We start from the raw sequence: 20,284 nt of genomic DNA on the forward strand, positions 1-20,284 counted from the left end.
TGCTCAAAATCATCCTATCTATTTTTTAAATGCATGTTATTGATCTTATTGCAAACAATTAATCTTGGAACATCCCATAACTCAATTTTCTGGTGAAATGTCAGACTTCTCTCTGGTGACGTATGTAGGACTATTGCTAAAATAAAAATGTATTTAGTAGCAATTTTTAGTTTGAGATATATATAAAAAAATCATTAGTAAAAATTATATTATATATGGTTACTTAATGTCTATGTATCATGGCGAGATATGTCATTCAAGAGACATCAAAAATATTTCAGTTGTGCAGTTATTCAGAGATGATGCATGTAAAAATCACACCATTGCAGAGGTCAGAGGGTTTTCGTGACAACCAAATCTCTGCATCTGCTTGATAGATGGAGAGAGTGTATATACTGGGGAACATTTACCCAGAGCCCGCAGCACCTCTCTCTCTCTGACTCATGCTGTAGCTATGCTCTTTTCTTTTTTCTTTAAACCGCTGCAAGGCAACCATCATGTTAATATTCAGTACAGTCAGGCGCTACAGCGCACACAAACACACACTGGTTCCCATTATGGCCTCTGTAAAGAATGAGTCATAGGGGTAAGGAGGGAATCCTTTCCTTAGATACTGTCATCCGCAATGCCACTGAATGAAAGGCCGTGTTGTGCATCTGTCACGAAACGCCACGTATCCACACACCTGGAGACAAAGACCTATGACCATTCAGTTCACAATCCAAAGGTGCATCCAATTAGAATTTTAAATTAATAAAATCTTTACAAATGCTAAACACAGTGATTATTGTGTGTTGATAGTTGAGACGCATGCATTTGATTAAAAAATTATTCCTTTTTTGCTATAAACAGTGCCTGTCAATTTTTTTCAGCAGCCTTGGATCTTGGTTCATACAGTGAAACATAGCCTACATTTCAACAATGTACATAGCATTTCAATGTTAATTATGTGTCTTCAACACTTCTGCTCTTAGTCATAATAACACCAGCAGTACTGGTTACGGTTTCTGACTCATTCATGACTGACATAAAAGCTATGAGACACAATCATGCCGAGCACAGGGTGGGTCAAGTTCCAGGGGTTCACTATTGTTTGTGTGTATGACATACAGTGAGTGATTTGGTGTGCACACTCTGTAAACAGAAGAACAAATACACACTCAGACATTTGAGGTTATGAAAATTGCCTATTATGCGAAAGCAAGAGCCAGCTTTTTATTGGTACACCAAAATGCTCAAAGGCACATTCTTACCAAATATATTGATCACAGAAACTGCTTGGCACTTTGTACACAAAAAACATATTGGGAGATTTAGAATAATTAAAAAAGAAGTAACACTCTCTATGAAGGTGTTTTTCAGTATATATATAATTTTATAGTATATGATTTACAAGAGAGCAAACATCTAACCACGCACTCACCTTTACCTAACATAACTGAACTATCATTACATCACATTTATTGCTGGTGATGCAAACTACTTTTATAACGTCATTCATCTCCATTCAAAAACTCTTAAATACAGTTTAGGAATGTCACTGTCTAAAAATATTTGATGAAATGGCAAAGAAAATATTTTAATGCTCATCATCAGACACTTCCTCCAAATCATCCTCATCATCTTCCTCCTCTTCGTCATCTTCTTCGTCATCCCTTTTCCTCTGTCTGCTAGACGTTCTTGACTATACCAGAAAAAAATCTTTCAGTTTTGGGATACAACACAACTAAAGGGCCATTCACACCAAGTATGATAACTATAAATATAAAATTCTAATTCTGTGAGAAGGTCCACATAACAACTATAACAATAACAACACAGAGGATCTAAATCATTAATATCACTTTAAGAATGATTTTTTGTCAGTTAATGAGTGATAAAAAAACATTGGCAGCCAATCAGAATCCACCCTTTAAAAAGCTTCAAAGAGCTTGTGCATTTAATGTGGCAGAAAACCAAACTGCAGCACACTCTTGCGTCATCTTCTGATGGTGTGAATGCTAATACAGTTATCATTATTATGTTTATAGCTATCGTTCTAGTGTGAATGGGCCTTAAAAGGAGTTTACTTGCCCTTAAAAGATAATTTATTTGACCTCAAGTTACTGTAAAACCCTGCTGAACACAAAAGAAGATAATTTGAAGAACGTGGGCAACAAAACAGTTCCTAATCCTCATCGACTTCCATAGAATTTTTTTCTCTCCATAGTATCGATCGAAGTCATTGGGGACCAGCAACTGTTTGGTTACCAACATTCTTCAAAATATCTAATAAAAATAAGATGCATTTACATTAATTATCCATAAAGTCATTTTATCTGTAACATAACATATTTGGAAGCACTAACCTGCATTGTTCCCGATTTACTCATTGATGTACCAGTTCGATTTAGGGACAGTTTAGAATTGGCACGAACTATTTCTAACCGTGACTGGTAATCAGGGGGGTGCAGTGAGTTCCTAAAAACCTGTCAAGACAAAAAACAAAAAAGTGTCTGTAAACTACTCTACATATAGACCACCAAGAACCTAATATCATCTCATCACCCACCACACAATAAAACAATAACGAGTACAGCCAAGCTCAAACAACATACATTAAAAAGAGAAATGAGTCAACACAAACTAATACCACATACTGTGTTGTAGCAACAGAGAACCATGTCATTCAGATTGGGGAAAACATTTACATACTCTATCCTGGTGAGGGTGTGCCAACAAACATTGTCACCTCAACTTTATTAACTCCAGTTAAATATTACAGGAAGAATATTTATGACCTATCTCTATATGGTTTAGCTGTGTCTTCATAAACTTGTCACCATGTGCCAATATATGACTATTACAAGTTTACACATCCAATTACAGGCAAAGTTCAGACAAGAACGAGGAAATGTTTCCCTGAAAATCACTGATGAAATAATAATCATGTGAGTTTCTTCCCCGGCAAGTCAAGGAAATATTGACAAAGTTGAGAAAAAAAAATTGTTTTGGCATGCCAAACTATGAATTCATAAATAAATGCATTAGCCAGTGTGAACATTCCACAGCTGACTGAACATGCTTTGCAAGATGCCTCTCTGGTTCTTTTAGCATCAGGATTGGAGGAGGCCTTATACCCCAGCAACCCGAGCTTTCATCATTATGACAGCAGGGGGATCTCAGGAGGAGAAAGAATACCGACAGACATGCTCGAACCAGCAGGATTGCCAAAGCAGCGGTGCTGGAGCAGAGTGCTCACCTCAAGGTCTCCTTCCTCATCCACATTCTGAATGTGCTGGTAGGCGGTTGTGTAAATTTCCAAAGCCTTGGCATGGAATGCCATCTCCACCGTTACAAATTCACCGAAAATTTTCTGCATCAAACACATGAGACGTGAACGTAATTAATGCTCTCTTATCCAAATCAAGGCTGCATTTATTTGATCACAATAAAACCAGTAATATTGTGAAATATTATTACAATGTAAAAATAAATAGAAATAAAATTTGACTAAAATGTGGGTTTAGTTTTAAACACAGTAAAGTTTTCAGGGACACTGTTTGAATTTCGTATTATTTTAGATTATATTTGTATAATATACAGTATAAAATTAAAGGTTGTTTTATCCATTTACAAAATAAACTGTTATTACTTATTAAATGACTAATCGTGCAGTCTGAAGGACCTTTATATCACGAATCTTCTGCTTTTCAAAGTCATCTATTGTCTCCTCCAGTTGGCGAGTCGTGCGTGTGGCTTCCATCGTGGCTCTTTGGAGTTCACTCTCGGCCTTGTGACGCAACAGACAAAGAAAAGTAAAGCACAAAATGTTCCCAAGTAGCAGACATTACACAATTTGAGACTTTCAGCTCACCAAGAGGTTTTGAATTGAGAAGAATGAAAAGACTCACATCAGGTTGAGTATAACTGACATATTAGTACAGGGCTCAGTTGGACCTACTTGGTTATAATAAAATAAAATAAAATAAAAGAAGTTTTGAGATAATATTACAGTTTGTTGCACACAAGGCCCACCTGTGACTGAGAGAGGCTGTTAAGGTTGAGGTCTGTAATTGAGGTTTACAACAAATATCTTTGAGATTATTTGACATTATGTCTAAAGCAGGGCTGTGAATTCTTGTTAATTGTATTAAAAATGATGTGTTAAAAAAATAAACATTTAACTCAGAAACTTATGCAAATATGCAACAATATGTAGACATTTTTACTTATACTAGTTAAAAATGTTGTAAATATGTTTCAAAACATTTTAACTTGCAGTCGCAATTGCCCCCAAGTCTACCTCAGTATTGACTTTTAACATATATATATATATATATATATTTTTTTTTTATATATCTATTCATTTACTAATCTAACACAATAATAGATCTTTATTTGGGGGATTTCTCAGAAAGTATTGATATATATATGCAGTTCATTTTGACAAATTAAATCTATTAATGCAATTAAATCTATTAATTTGTTTTAATTGATTGACAGCCCTAATCTATAAGGCAATTAGAAAATTGTGGCATCTTGAATGTTATGCAAATTTAAGCAATGATCCTAAAATCTGTCAGACCTACCCTTCTGGTTCACAGCTACATACTTTCAGTGAAACTGAACTTTCAGTTCCGATTTTCTTTTGATATCTTGTTGATAATTTGTCCCTGATGTTATCTTATATATATATATATATATATATATATATATATATATAGCTTGTATTTATTTGATCTGATGCTGTAAAGCAGAGGGGTCAGCTGCCGCTGTTTTAATGGTGCTATATACGTAAATTAAACTTGAAACTTGAAAGAAGAAATAATAACATTGAGCTGTAAGGATACAATAATCTGTCTGTCTGAGGGGTTTCTCTGCCTCATCCTTTCAAGCTGCTGCATCTGCTTGGCCTCTCTGTTCCGTGCAGTCTGCGTCTGCTTCATGTCCTCCTGTATAAAAATGTGATAAAATCACAAAGGGATGGAAGAAAAGAGCACTCTAGTTCTTAGGTTTTGACCTATGACAACAGTCACAGTGCATCGTGCTTACTCAGAATATGATGCAATGCTGCCCTCATGAGATCATTAGGAAAAGGACATTTGTATATTTGAACTATTAAACATAAATCCTTTTACCTGAGGTTACTTATGGAGAAAAATCTTACCCTTTTTGTTTTGACAATATTCCCATATGCTTTCAAAGGCTCTATAACTTTCACTTCCAGCCTCTCCACCTGTGAACAATAGTATGTGTTTATATTAGTAGGAAACACAAATACGCTGAAGTATGTTTTCATGGTTTTAAACACACTTCTGCTTGTCGGTAGTCCTGAATCTGAGCCAACTGATCAGCAAAATTCTTCAGTCCAAGTTTCAGGTTCGGTGTCTCTGTGTCAGCATAAAGGCTGACTTCTTTAACCAGAAGGTCTGCTTTGTCCCGCAGTCGTGCAGTTTTACGGACATAAGCAGCAAACAGTTGGCAGAGATCTCCAAAGTGCTTCTCTACGTTGGTGATGTTCTCTTGGATCTGCTTGGTCTGGGTGTCTCTGTGATGTGCAACAAAGAAAGATGAAGATTATCTGACTGAGGGAATGTTGTTAAAATAAATTAGACTACAGGTTTTACCCTCTATCAGCTTGTTAAAAGGGTTATATGTCAAATTTATTGTGCAAGAGAGGTACAGTCAGTATTACAATACTATCATGATGTATATTCCTTCAGGTAAGAGTTTGTTTTTAAAATGCTCTCGCAGCCTGTTTTTATCTAAAAAATTCGACCAACGTTTATCTGGTATGAGAAACTGTAATACAAAACTAGGCAGACATGTCTGTTTTAATATATTGATATTAAAGTTAAAGTTCTGCTTATGCATTTACAGTCAATTACATCATAAAACACGCGATATATTTAGTATTTAGCTTAGCCGGCTAGCAAGCTTCCCAACCGTCATAACAAATCTGGACAACTTTTACCTCGCTCTTGCATCAGGAGTGCGGCTCATGATAACTCGAAACCAATATATATGTATTAATTAAAAATAAATTCTTAAGTTACTGACGTAACTTCATTTAAAAAAGCTAAAAACAGCGTTGTGTCTATTCTCTGGGCTAAAGCTGCAGCAGGAAATCATGGAAGAACGCCGTGCCGTTACCATGGAGCCAAAGGCGCGCCCTCTACAGGTGTATAAAGGAAAAATAAATTAAATTAAATTATGAAAAATTATGCTCGATATATGATTAATGAGTAAATAATGTGAAAGAGGCGTCCTCTACAGGTATATAAAGGAAAAACAAAAATGTATTAAATTATGAAAAATATTGCTCGATATATGATTAATGGGTAAATGTGAATAGTTTAAGTCTAGATACACCAATAAAATGGCCCAAAATATGTTAAGATAAAATGTTTGCAAAAATAGGCTATAATATATTATAATATATTTTTTAAACATGTCCAAACATTTCCATTTCCAACATCAAATAGAAGTGTTAAGAATGTAAAATTAGCAGACATTTATATTTGCTTCATTACACAATATTTTAATGTTTATTTATAAGGCATAGCCTACATCCCATCCCACAATGGTCATTCTTTCAGGATTTAAAATTTTAAAAGTCCATATGAAAAATATGACTAAAACCTATCCACTGGTATCTCTCTCCTCCTTGCTTATATCTTTAATGTATTGCCTTCTGTAAATTAATTGGATCATGATGTCAACAGCAGTATAAAGCACAAAATCATCTGCTGGATTTGCATTCCTTTTTAATAAAGCAATTTTACTTTAATTCCCCTCTTAACATACACATATGGCATACTTTAGCAAGTTTATTGGGTTTGTAACATTGCCAGAAGCAGACTTCATGATCATTGAAAGTAATGGGAATTCATTGTGATGCGCTCATGAATGTCACCAGCTGCTGTGTCTGCGCCTCTGTGGAGAATGTCCAAAAACCTTCATTATCATGCTTAATCATCCATGGAATTGATTCCACTGTAACAGATTGCCTGTGTAAAACACATAGCGTTTAGCCGTGTGCATGTGCATTGAGTTAAGAAGTCTAGAGCCTTAGAATGGGGTTTTTATGGCTGTTCACACATATTCTGCTTTGGTCAAATTCTGACTATAAATGTCATGCAAACACATTAACCTGAATGTCTAGAGATAATATTCTAGTTTTAAGAAATCTTAATCTAACAGATTATTATTATTATTATTATTATTTATTATTATTATTTATTATTATTATATATGAACAGCCCACTCTTGCGTGATTTTGAAGAATAAATTAATGTGTTTGATTAAAGTATTAGTAGAATGCATGTAGTAGTTAAATGACAAGACTAAGTATCAGTATTCCCAGAATAAATTGTACATTTAGAATATGCTGTGTATGCAAAAATATTTGAATATGCGTGACGCCTGTGCATTTCCCCTCAAATAATCAGTCAGAATGATACTTAATTTTAGAAAGGGATGCTCATGTAAACAGGTTTATTGTATGACAACCTTTATTTAATCATAACGACAGCACAACAACTAGCGCATATATGACATTTTAAGAAACAATGCAAATGGCAAACCACTTATCCTATACGGCTTTGTATAGCATAATAGAAATTAATGGTACAGTTTTGATCTATGCGGTGGAGTGCAGTAACATTTATTTTTCACTAGATGGCAGCCAAAATCTTTCATATCTTTCTCACTGACAATTTTGTTCGGATGAACTTGCTTTTTTCCCTTGAAGTTGTCTTTTCTGTGAGATATGCAGGTTACAGGTTAGGTCTGCTTTGATACGTGTGCCTTGCTGTAAGTGATTATTTCAGTATGAGTGCAAGGAATAAATAAAATGGGATTAGATTGCAGTAGCCAAGTGTTGGTAGATTTAAAGTGTGCATTTCTGCTTATGATGCATTTATATGAAGTGATAGGAATGAACAGATGTTTAGAGCAGAGCTTTCTTCTTCTTCTTTCCCCTTAGATCTATAGTCTTCACCTTGTGGAAGTTGCCCTCAGCCCAAAAATACTGCATCGTTTGTCTGGTGTATTCATTTGTTCTGGAAGATTGTGTCCTCTTAGAGACAAGAGTCTGACTTTCTTAAGGAACAGATGGTGTTATTACAAAAACACCAATTAGCGGGAAGTGGGTTGCATCAACACAGCTTTCTGAGCTTTGTGTTGGTGGCTGCCTGTGCCGCGCTGACAGGTTATGTCAGAAAGAAGCGTTCCCGCTGAACAGATTGGGAATGACATATGTCAGAAGCCTTGGCTGTCTAGGGCCCAACGAGAGAGGTACCGGGGCCTTTGAGCATTGCTCATTCCTCTTGCCTGCAGGTTAGACCTCATCAGCGTTGCGCTCTCTAAGGGTGTCAAGTCATCTCTACAGTCCCTGCACCCCACCAATCACCGGCAGCAGTGTGTCCGCATGCCTGCCTGCTTCTGTCATTATGTGCTCTGTGGAGTCTGTCAGCAGCTACATGAAATCAGAGCAAAACCTTCTGCTGATTACTACTTCTCATTTAAAATGCACAGCCCACCTTATGCTGATGGTTGGCCTGCGTGATGTCAGATTATCTAAATGAATGCAATAGTTTCATTAACATACAGACAATACCCTCTGAGAAATAATTTCATCATATATTTAAATCTGGTTCATATTCTGATTGCATATCAGTCCCAAGATATTTTCTTTGACATATCTAAATGTGGTGTGGCTCTTTAAAGTCTCTTGTGTGGCTTAATTAGAATTGAAAAGGGTTTACATAATGTAGAGATGGCTCTGCACAAACTCAAATGGGGATACTAGGGAGACGGGGCTAGTTGACTGATTTTTACTTCCCATTTTTGAAAAAGTCATGACTATAAAAAACTTACTGGACATGATCATTATTGCCCAGGAAAAAAAGATTCAGTTCAATGAACACAGGTTGAGCATTTGTTTTGGGCAAATTGACGAGATGTATAGTGTAGGTAGGGAACACTAAATATGGAGCCTCCATATGATAATGATATAGTGTAGGTAGGAATTATGTTTCAGTGCTTTTTGTGTTTTTCGTGTTCAGGTCATCCTACAAACTTAAAAGGTTCACTCTCAAACTTTTGCATATCCCCCAAATATTTTATTCATGCGCAAAAATGTTGAAATATAGTTTTCTCTCTCATTTCTTATCAACAGTTTTGTGTTGACTTACAAAATGTTTGTGTTCTTCTGAGAAACTTTTATTTGCATACTCTAGTAAACTTTCGCATTGCCCCGAGATATTTTATATTCACTCGCAAAAACTTTGAAATTGAAGTAGTTTTTCCTCCAATCCCCTATTATTACTTTACAAAACTTTTGCATTCTCTCACAAAATGATTGCGTTCCCCCGAGTTGTTTTGTTCACTCACAAAAACATAACAATATAGTTTTTCCTCCCATCTCATATTATTTTGGATTTGCTCACATATGTTTTACCTGTGAACGCCAATCTTTGTGAGAGAATGCAGAAGTTTTGCAAGTGAATGCAGAGTTTCTCGAAGAACACAAAACTTAAGCATTGAAATATAAAGGCAATCTTTCCTTTCATTTTATATTTTTATCATCACCATATCCTTTTAGGGATCCTTCCAAAGAGGGAACTAGAAACATATCTTTTTTGATTCGAGAAGAATACCCCATTTTGTCAAAAGAAATACTAACTATAAGTACAAAACACATATTCTTAAACACAGCTTCTCCATATGTGACAGTTAGCCCAAGTCATTTGAATATAGTATCATGCACAGCATACACTAGTTCTTAATGGGTTTTGAGAGATAGCATGGCATATACAGTATCATGTACTTTTAGCTTCCCGTCCTGGTTTTTGGCACTTGTGTGATGTGTGTATATTACTGCTGTGTGTAAGTAGCTTGAGTAAGAAAGTGCCTCCTAAGAACATAAATGTGCAGTTAAATTAGCAAGTGCACAGATCAGAATTAGCCATGTAATTCTTCTCCATACCCTTAAAATTGATTATACCTTTAAGCCCACTCCACAGAAGTGTCATGCATGTATAATTTATTTATCCCACATTTAATATTAATAATGATCTTTATTGTGCTCAGGCAGATTTCCCACCCTGTATTTTTACCTTAATGCATCTCCGAGCCAGTAAGGCTGCAAGGCTGCAGCCATCACACAGACTCAAACAGCTGAGTACATCTTTACTGCACGTTAACCTCTTAGCTGTAATAGACTGCCCCTCCTAAACACACAATATCTATCACTTCCCTAGAGAGGCCATTTTGGAGTGCTTCCAGAACTTCTGGCTTTACCGGCTAATTGAGGATGACTTCAGACTCCAGAAACACTGCGCAGTCCTGTGTGGTTTAATGTGTGTGTGTGTGTGTGTGTGTGTGGGAGGTGCAATGACATGAGCAGTAGATCGAAGGTCTTTTTATAAGTCAACTTGAGGCACATATTTTTCACTGTATTTCTCTTTTGCATTGCAAAAACTGTCCTTATGTCATCAATATGCAAATGGCTAAAATCGCCAAGAGTGAAGCTTTGTTTCCCTGAAGTGCATTCGTTAGAATCTGTTAGCATAATTGATTCTCAGCACTGCAATAAAATTGGACATTTTGTGAGGCTTCTAAGCCCCATGGTTATGTAGTTGGTGTTCATGGAGTAACTTACAGCATTAATCATTAAGAAGCGTCCATGCCTGATAGACAGGTTTGGTCTCCTGAGACGCACACTCAGCCTACTATTCCAATAATTGATGTCTGTATAATAACAGGGCGACGGTGGTTCCATTGACCGTCGTCCTTACCAAATGTTTTCCAATAAAGGCTGACTTCTAAGGTTGGCTTCATCGGGAAATGTACCCTCTTTTTGGTATTTGATACATTTGAGCCATCAGGTTAAATCCATGCATGTAGTTAAAACTTTCAAAATGTTTTCATATTAGCAGGGATGAAAAATATATCAGCACCAAATTGCTTATCAGGTGATGTTAGTAATTTTGTTTTAAATTATCACTATTGATATTGGATATTGAATTGTTTATGCAAAATTTTTACATTTAGATAATCTAATGCTCGTTTAAAGTTAATCTTTAAAACAGTAATTAGTTAATAAGATGTTAAATGTAATATCAAAAACCAAAGCTCAAAATGAATATCCATTTTTCATAACTAAATTCAGTTGTGGCATATTAAATTACAGTTTTATTTATTTATTTAGAAGAAATTGTATAAATTGTAATATCAGCCATTTATCAGCAATACATAAAAATAGTTATCTTATAAATATAATAGAATTTTAACATTTTTACTCAAAAATTAAAAGAAAGTGATTTTTTTTTGCATTATACCATCCATCCATTCTCCAAACCACTTATCCTTTCTATAGGATTGCAGGAGATTATATCATATTACATTATATCTTAAATTTCATTACTGCTTGATAATTAGTATATAAAAATGATTAAGCAAAAACTCAGATTCTTTCAATAAAACCATTAAAAGCAGATGTGATTCTCTATATCTTCATGTGGGGGTATGTTTGCATTCTCCACAGAAAGACTGGAGGGAGATGGGGGTCCCAATGAAACCCATCTTTTATTTTCTAATTAAAATCCTCCACTTTTTACTCAGCCGCTCCACAACACCTCGACGGAGAGGGGAATTCATGATGTATTGCTGCCTTGCAAATAAAAATGGATCCATCACCTCCACCAGCCATAACCCAGATGGCCAGAAAATTGGCTTTGTGTAGAGATGTGGATTCAGGCATGAATATTAATAGAAGACAGATGTAAACGCATATTAATATCCTTTCACATTTAGGACAGACTGAAAATTATAGTGCACTCACTCGGGGGAGAGGAAAGGTTGCATCTGGAAAAAAAAAGTGTGTGTGTGTGTTTTCCTAATGTGATGGCAGTCTTTTGCTGTGCATGTTTGTGTATACCTGTACTAACACAGAAGGTTAGAGTTATCAGAAAATGTATAGTTCTCTTGACTTATGTATATTATACATAATTTCTCATGTTTGCAGTCTCCTCCTGTGTGAATTGGATTGAGAGAAGCATCAGACACAGACACAAAGACAGATGGTAAGGTAATGTGATACTCTTTTTGGAAACAAAAGTTATTGCTACATTATGCATGTACTATTTGCATGTGTTTTTCCCAAAGAAAAGAGAGTACTCAAATGATTTTGATACACAATATGGCCAAACGTATGAGCATTTAATTGTAACTTCCACTCTTTTGGGAATGCTTTGTTAAAACATGGCAGCGGGGTTTGTTCACTTAGCATTTTAAAATTTGTATTTGAGTGTGAAAGCAACAATATAAAGTCATCAGATAAATAAAATGAGTTTAATATTACTGCGTTGATAAAGCGTTTGAGGCTCAGTTGATTTTTACATCAACATTAGATGGCAGTAGTGCTCCTCCTAAAACAGCTTATGGTCACTTTGAGGTCTGTCTTTTATTGTGTTTTTCTTTTCTTTTGCATCTTGCAATTTTTTTTTCTATAAACATGGAATGTATGTTGCTTTTCAACTGGATTATAATATGTAAAGAGGTCTGCTTAAATATGCTGTATTTAAAGTTCACTCAAAAATCATCATATCATATCAGCATAAAATCAAACTAAAATTTATTCAGACATTAATCACATTTATTCGCTATAGTTTAGAAAATGGTAATAAATTATGACAAGAATTTTTGGCCATAATATGTCACAGTTTACTTTATTTTGCTATCCTCACTTACATAAATGAACTATAGTGTCCTGCAACCACTACTAAAAAAAAATATTAAAAAAATTATATCTGGTGTCTGAATAATTTTTGGTTTGACTGTATATTCACGCTATTAACATTATTCTAAACCTATATTCTTTGATCTGTGGAACATAAATGTATTTATCACTGTCATTATTTGGAAAATAGCAGCTTGGACATTCTGCTTGATAACTTTATCATTTTTGTTGGTCTGTTCCACTTAAAATCACCATGACATCAAGTCCCGCCCTACTTTAATCATACTAATCATTAGTGTGTATTTAAAATGTGTTCTCCTTGTGTATGATCCTCAGTGCTGTTCAAATGAATCTCCATATTACAAGTGTGAAGACAGTAAATATTGTTAAATGGACATTAATGGTAATTATGGATTATGAATATTGGCTGGTGGCAGAGTGAACATGGCAGGTCTGAGGCATCAAGACAATTTAACTCCCACCTTCGGATGAACCAGAAGGCTCAATAAAACCCAATTAAGCCACTAGCTCCCCATTTCCTCAGCAGTTTTATGAGCACATTTACATCACAATGCCCATGAGACTGAGGTGGCAGTGAGAGGCTACTTCAGAAAAGTTTTTATGGTCAATGTGCTGTATCATAAACTTGAGAAATTACTGTTTCTTTGTGTGTGGTCATGACAGGGTTTTAGCCTAAATGTAAATTTCTGTGCCTAAAAATAGATACAGCTTTTTTTCAGCTTTTTTCACATTTAGATTTGTGCCCATATGTAATGAACCATCTAATTTCTAAATCATGTATTTTGTAAAATTGGCAATTAGTTTAAACGGTCGTAGGGAATGTAAAAAGCAAAAATGATTAGAGCTGGGCATCGATACAGATTCACAAGCTCTTGATTTGATTTGAATCTGATTCAGTTCAATTTTCAGTTAGAATGTCCTTTTTTTTTTACTCTGCTAATGGTGAATAAAACCAGCGCACTTCCCAACTCATAACATTCATTTACATGTGTATCAAGCTACACTAGTCAATGTCTATGTTTGTTTTTTGTGGCCCACTTAGGCATAGAGTATGCTAAATGATCAGTCTTGGGATTTTAAATATCTCTGTTGGAATTCTTCAAACAAAGATCACAATTAATCATAAAAATCGATATTTGAACCTGGCCTATAAGACTATTATGGAATTAGAATTGAACTACATTATAATTGCAAAGTGTGTATTACACTGGTGTGACATTGAGCTCATTTGTGCTGTCAGGGTGTTTTGATATGCTGGCTCATCAATAAACCACAGTGACTCAATAAATTTATTCAGAGAAGATTTATATGGATGATACTTTGTGCTTCAATTTCTCAATATGCTTTGGAAAACGTTTTGGGCTTAAGGCTTTGTTATAACATTTTCAGTTTGAATATGATAATTCAGAAGTAGATAGCAAGAAATTACATATTTTTTAACTATGTAGCAAACATTTTGGGGGAAAAAGGACAAAATATTGCATCTATCACAATTTTTGTAAATCTCAATCCCATTTTTGGACTCCTAAACCCATCTGGAAGCCAGGAATCTTACCTCCAGTGGTCCTGTTGTTGCAGTAAAACACAATTCATCTTTCATGGCTTGGCGTTTGTGAAATATGTATGTGCTGTAGCACAAAGACATGTTTGCTGAAGTGCCCATCTAATATGCATTACATACTGTACAATTGGACAAATAGCTCTTAGGGTGCTAAGTGCTAGCTAACAGAGCCCACTGCTGGACAATGTCTGGATAAATTACATGAGTGAATAGCTTAGTGACCCACATTTTCATGTGATTTTTGGCAGAGGAAACGTAAAGGAATAAACTGGAGCACAGTGGCAGCAGATGAATGATCATCAAAACTATTTACAGTGAAAACCTTCAATTGGCCAAGTGCTTGCTGACAAATCCTTAACAGAAGAAATACGTTACTCATCAACATACAGTACATACCAACAGGTCTTGCTTCCATATTTACAGAGCTTTTTACTGCCGGCAGAAAGGCAGAGAAGGAAAGGAGGCGTGGTGTGCGCCTGACTGTAGATCTTAATGACAGAATGGCACACCATGCCTTTGCCCTAGTGCTGGGCATGCACAGTGCGATTGCTAGTCATACGCCTGGCACAGACGGCAGCAGAGATGGCTGGCTTATGAGCCACTTTCATGAAGGCAATCTGTCTCAGGCTCCCATAATCACCATCTGTCATTCCCCTGAATCAATAGAAATGACAAACGAGGACCAGAAGCCCTGCTGACAGGCGCAGAGGGCATAGTGCTGGGCAGAGCTCTCTGGATCTTCAGGGGTGGATCTCGTGTTAGAGCAGGTCAACATCACTGCATTCCTCCTGGGTCCTCAGACCTGCTGAACTCTCAAGGCCTCAATTCAGAGTAATGAGTTTAGTGTTGATAATTTGGGGCAATTCATGGTCAAAGCAAATTAAGTTCTGGTTGACTGTGTGTTTTCATAAAGGTGTTTAATTAAATACAAGCATTTTTATGTCATAGGGATCGTTGTTCATTAAAACAAACAGATTGCTAAGTTTTTCTTTTTTACCTGGAATTGTGCCAGCAACGCCAAAGTCATGAGATTTATTCCCAGGGAAATTAAGAACTGAAAAAATAAGTATCTTGAATGCAATATACAGGCAAACCTGTATATTGTAACTGTAACTCTTTGAGTTCTACCAATTTTATATTGATTCATGTTCGTATCACTTTTGTTTAAATTAACTGTTTAATTAATTGTTTAAATTAACATTAATTTAGATTAATAAATGCTTCAGTAAAGTATTTTTCATTGTTTGATCATGTTAAATAATGTTAATTAATGGAACCTTATTATAAAGTGTCACTTATTTAATCAACCAAATAATGTCTGGAAGTATTGTTTTATCTCAAGCTATAATATAACTAATCTGTTAAAGGCCAAACTACACATTATGATTTTCATCAAAAGTAGTAAACAAACAAGTTTCTAGGTCTTTGTGTTGTGTGTCATTATTTACATATGTTATTGAGAGACACAGAAAGCATAGTGAGTATCAATGAAAAAACTTTGTATAGATCATTTCGAAATGTTGAAATGGTTATAGAAACAATGCAGGATTGGTTTATCTTTTATAGCTGGAATCAATTGCTTTATTTGTACAGCTCCATCATGTGTGCAGTCTCCAGGGAATAACCAAATCACATTCCAGTCTTCTCATCACAGCCAGATTTGTCTGTGCAGGCCTCCTTAAAGCCGCGTGCCATGACAGACCCCCTAATACCCCTGAAGGTGCTCTGCATTGATGAGGAGCTTTACTCCTATACATCAAAGCGATTGTGATTGACAAAAAAGTGTTAAAGCACCCATCATGGTGCAGGCCCTGCAGACTTGTGGGTTTACAAAGCCTCAAAAACCTCAAGATTGAATCCAAGTTGGGAATAAAGGACACAGACGGAGGATATATGGGACGGCTTATCCCAGCTCGGACCACTAACAACATCTAAGCATCCAAGGACTTAGATCCACGTGAGCACTTTCACCTTCACTATGGGAACGAAGACACACGCACACGCTCGCGCACACACACACACACACACACACACACACACACACACACACACACACACACACACACACACACACACACACACAGACACACACACACACACAGACACACACAGAGGCATTCGGATTGCTTGAAAACAGCACCTGCTCCTCTATTTGAAAACTATTTAGAGAGGCATCAAACTCTATCAGAGCAGGTCTGATTGCGGTCGCCTCTTCACAGTCCTCCAATCACTCAGTGAGTCAATTAGCCCCCACCCTCGACAGCAGCCCTCCTCAGCTGTGTGCTTCCAGCCTGAGAGGGAATCCATTCAGTGCCACCGAGCAACACCTGAGGCCCCCCCGGCTCTCTTCTCACTCGCCCGCCCCTTCTACTGGCTAATAGTTTGGCTCCAAGGGCAAACAGCGCACAATGGCGTTCAATTCACCCCATTGTCCTCCCTTACTCCTGTAGAGGAGGCCCACCAGTCACCGTTCCAAAAATGCCATTTAGTCAAAAACCACTGGAAGGAACCGATGGTAAGCGCGCTCCGCGACTCTCTCAGTGGTCCACCAAAGCATTTTAATGCAGTCATCTGGTCGTTTGCGTGCATTTTAGGTGTTTTATTGTAAGAAAGCAAGTGGCGGCCACGTTTCCCCATTGCTTCAGGTTAGTCCATGCTCACAATTGGTTATTTATTCAGGGCTCTTTTGAAATAATCGAGTTGACACATCTGTCAGATGGTGAGGGAAGGAATGCTAAAAGGTCATGGGGAAAGATACCAGCTGCTCCAGACGAACCTTTCCTGCCTTCAAATAGCACAGTCATTACACTGGAACAGATGGGGTCCCTGAGCTTTCATTTCAGTCTTCGGGTACAACGACATGAATGCAAGGTCAGTTTAAGCTGTCTGGAGGTAAAGCTCACCATACACCAAAAAAAAAAAAAAAACACACAACGCCGCCGCATCTAGACAACACACGCCGGTAACAAGCCTGCCTAGATCTGTTTTGATCAATGCTATGGCATCAAACAGAAGCGATGATGCTAATTGGTAACTGCTTCATTCATAATTTACACAGGGCTTTTGACGTGATATGTCATCCAGCGAGAGTGTGTAAAGGCATGCTTGGTGCCTGAGGCTGAGCTCTGCCAGCACCCTTTGATGATCATACAACATATTAAAGACCTGTAGAAAGAAAGGAATCTTTGATATTGGTTATGGCCTCATCTCTCTTCTGAGAAATGAGAAGTTTTAATTACTTTGAGGGGCTGTTTTGGTGATCGCCTTCATAAAGAGTATGGGGAATGTTTAAAAAATATGGCATAATAAAAAATGTCTCACAGAGGCTAGATGGAGTGTAAACACAATCACACAAATGAATATGAATAATTTAAATAAGCATGTAAATATATTTGTGCACGTGTGCATTAGACTTCACATACTGAAGCGCTCCTCTGTGTCTTTGTTCTGCAGAAGAAATTTTCAGTAATGTTTACTAGAGATAATGTAACATAATATATAATATAATAATATAACAGATTTCTGTGTAAAAGACTATGGAATATAAAAAAGAAGAGATGTGATAGAAGTTAATCAAGTTTGATTGACAGCTGATATTGTGGTTGGTACCTACAACTCTACAATCAATGTTGAGAATGTAACGTAAATATATTAAATATGCATTATATGAACGTAAAATATATATATTTTTTAATATTGTAATAATACTTACTAATTTTTCAGTTTTGTCTATATTTTGATGAAATAAATGCTGCCTTGGTGAGCATTAGAGATGTCTTTCAACATTTTGAATGGTAGTGTATTTTTTTCATTTGTCTTTTTTTCTTTATTTTTTTATTTATTTCTATATGTCTTTATTCTAAGTTTTTCAAATATATATATACATATTTCTGTAGAAGTATGTACCTATGTATAAATTGTGGATAATTTGTCATATTAAATGCAAAAGTCAAACAAAATATAACAACTAGTCTAAAATAACCTTAATGATGGGTAAAAATACATTTGAAATTATTCATAACTACAGTAATACTGCCATCTGCCTCAAGTAATGATAAGAAAGAAGCAAAAGGTTATCATCACATATTCAAGCTTAGTCTATCCGTCAGTTTCAAGGTCAGTATGACAATAACGCTGGAGAGTAAACTGATAAACATTACAAGCTGATTGAACAGATGACATTGTGAACTGTACAATCACAACAATGATAAACTTCATTAAGGCTTTATTAATTAGCAAAGAATTGCTTTATTTTGAGCTCATTGGTTACTTCAGTTGAGATCCTATTGGTTACTTAATAGATGAACTTAGAGACTGTATTAGTGTGAGATTGGCTACTTAACTGATGACCACACAAATACTGTCTCACTTTAATTACCTTTTTAGCGACTGAGGTTCATTAGTGATTTAATGTGTAGACAAATATGTGACTTCATTGATCACATCAAGTTTTGCTTCACTGGTGAGGTTATTATATAATTGATCATTTAAAGTGGCTAATAAGACAATTAAGGGGAATTGTGTAAACTGTATCTTTCATTGCCATAATAACTTCTCTGCATAACCCATCTACCATGAGACTAATTTAACCTTTGCAACTAAGCATACTGTATCTTCCATTTAAAAATGAATTGAACCGCAAAATAAACTATTTTAAAATGTTTTATATATAGCTGGCTACATGTCTCTGTCATGATCCTCAAAGTGTTAGATAGAAGCAGGTTTACTGCACAAATATCAACAAAATATCACCGACCACCTTATCTGAAATGGAAGTACCCAAATCCACCACTCATATACAGTACATCCCCTTTTGTAATGAACATAAAGCAGTCAGTCTTAATGATGAGGTTGGGTGCGTACTGGCCGGTCTATAGATTTCCATTGCAATGTGTGTTAGCTGCATGGAAGTAGCTGTGATGATGAAGACGACGGACAAGCAGCTGGCGATGTAGAGAGAAAAGCGCTGTGTATGCAACATTAATGGAATTAACAGAGCAGAAAATGTTCATCGGAGTCAATTACCGGCCATTCGCTAGGCTGGGATTTTTACTATCGCCTTGCATGAATGAAGCAGAATCTACATTATTCAAAGCCATCCTGCAGTAAAACATGCTGGAGTCTGTATGCAGAACTGCTATATTCCAGAGACACAAGATACACTCAAATATTCCAGAGACACAAGAAACAATGGCAGCATCCAAAATCACATACTGTATAGGTACTTCTTTTGAATAAGTAATTTCTCGCCAGCCAAAAGTATGTTCAACATCGTTTGAATGTAATCCACATGACTAAATTCACAATGTTGTCATTATCATGTAACCTACAAGCATCAGTTGCGGCTCTTCACTGCCATTTACAAATCATGGCCTTGTGGGACAGTAAAGTGCTTAAGAATGCTGTCTTTTTTCAGTACTTTTTGGCCAACTTTTTTCAGACTTTCAGACATACTGTTCTTTTCACATTTATTTATTTATTTTTTGCGTACTATATAGGCAAGTATGTATATTAGGATGCAGCTAATATCTGACAACAGCTCTGTTTCAAAACCAAGTAAGCTATATAAACAGCATCCTTCTAAGAAAGTACACTAACCATCATGGAATTTGGAAGACAATCATTTTGAATGCTCTACATATGCAGCAACTCTGTGTAGCACATAAATAGATTGATTGATTTCAGTAGTTTAATGTTAGCATTTTGCATGGCTATGGGATTTTTTAAGTATTCCAAACAAATGTTTTTATATACTTTTCAGTACTGAATGAATTTTAGAGTTGTTTGTAATGAACAATTTACTCTTCCATCACACTGAATTTATTTTTTCACTGCGCTCATTGTGGTGCATTCTGGGATTGCCTTCAGAATACTGATGTATTATACTGATATATATATATATATGTATGTATATATATATATATATATATATATGTATGTATATATACACACACACACACACACACACACACACA

The 20,284-nt window shown here is 36.0% G+C and overlaps 1 protein-coding gene across 1 annotated transcript; it reads right to left on the bottom strand.

Moving 5' to 3' along the window:
* Positions 1-1,167: 1,167 nt before the first annotated feature.
* On the bottom strand, positions 1,168-6,144 carry cibar1 (CBY1 interacting BAR domain containing 1). The gene is made up of 9 exons (XM_042776904.1): positions 5,957-6,144; positions 5,296-5,530; positions 5,150-5,218; positions 4,833-4,934; positions 4,018-4,023; positions 3,668-3,772; positions 3,242-3,355; positions 2,349-2,468; positions 1,168-1,684 (listed from the first exon to the last, which is right to left on the bottom strand). Exons 1-9 carry the CDS (start codon positions 5,983-5,985, stop codon positions 1,580-1,582), a joined length of 885 nt encoding a protein of 294 aa, XP_042632838.1. The 5' UTR covers positions 5,986-6,144; the 3' UTR covers positions 1,168-1,579.
* Positions 6,145-20,284: the final 14,140 nt, after the last annotated feature.

Source organism: Cyprinus carpio, chromosome A19 (assembly GCF_018340385.1).
Source record: "Cyprinus carpio isolate SPL01 chromosome A19, ASM1834038v1, whole genome shotgun sequence".
NCBI classification, from domain to species: Eukaryota; Metazoa; Chordata; class Actinopteri; order Cypriniformes; family Cyprinidae; genus Cyprinus; species Cyprinus carpio.

Bases quoted from the DNA above. Each gene is read 5' to 3' on its own strand.
- cibar1 (XM_042776904.1), bottom strand. From the start codon at position 5,985: ATGAGCCGCACTCCTGATGCAAGAGCGAG. The intron at 5,219-5,295 runs GTGTGTTTAAAA...TATTGTTCACAG, and splicing joins AGGACTACCGACAAGCAGAA to GTGGAGAGGCTGGAAGTGAA. The intron at 2,469-3,241 runs GTGAGCACTCTG...TTGTCTTGACAG, and splicing joins ATGAGGAAGGAGACCTTGAG to GTTTTTAGGAACTCACTGCA.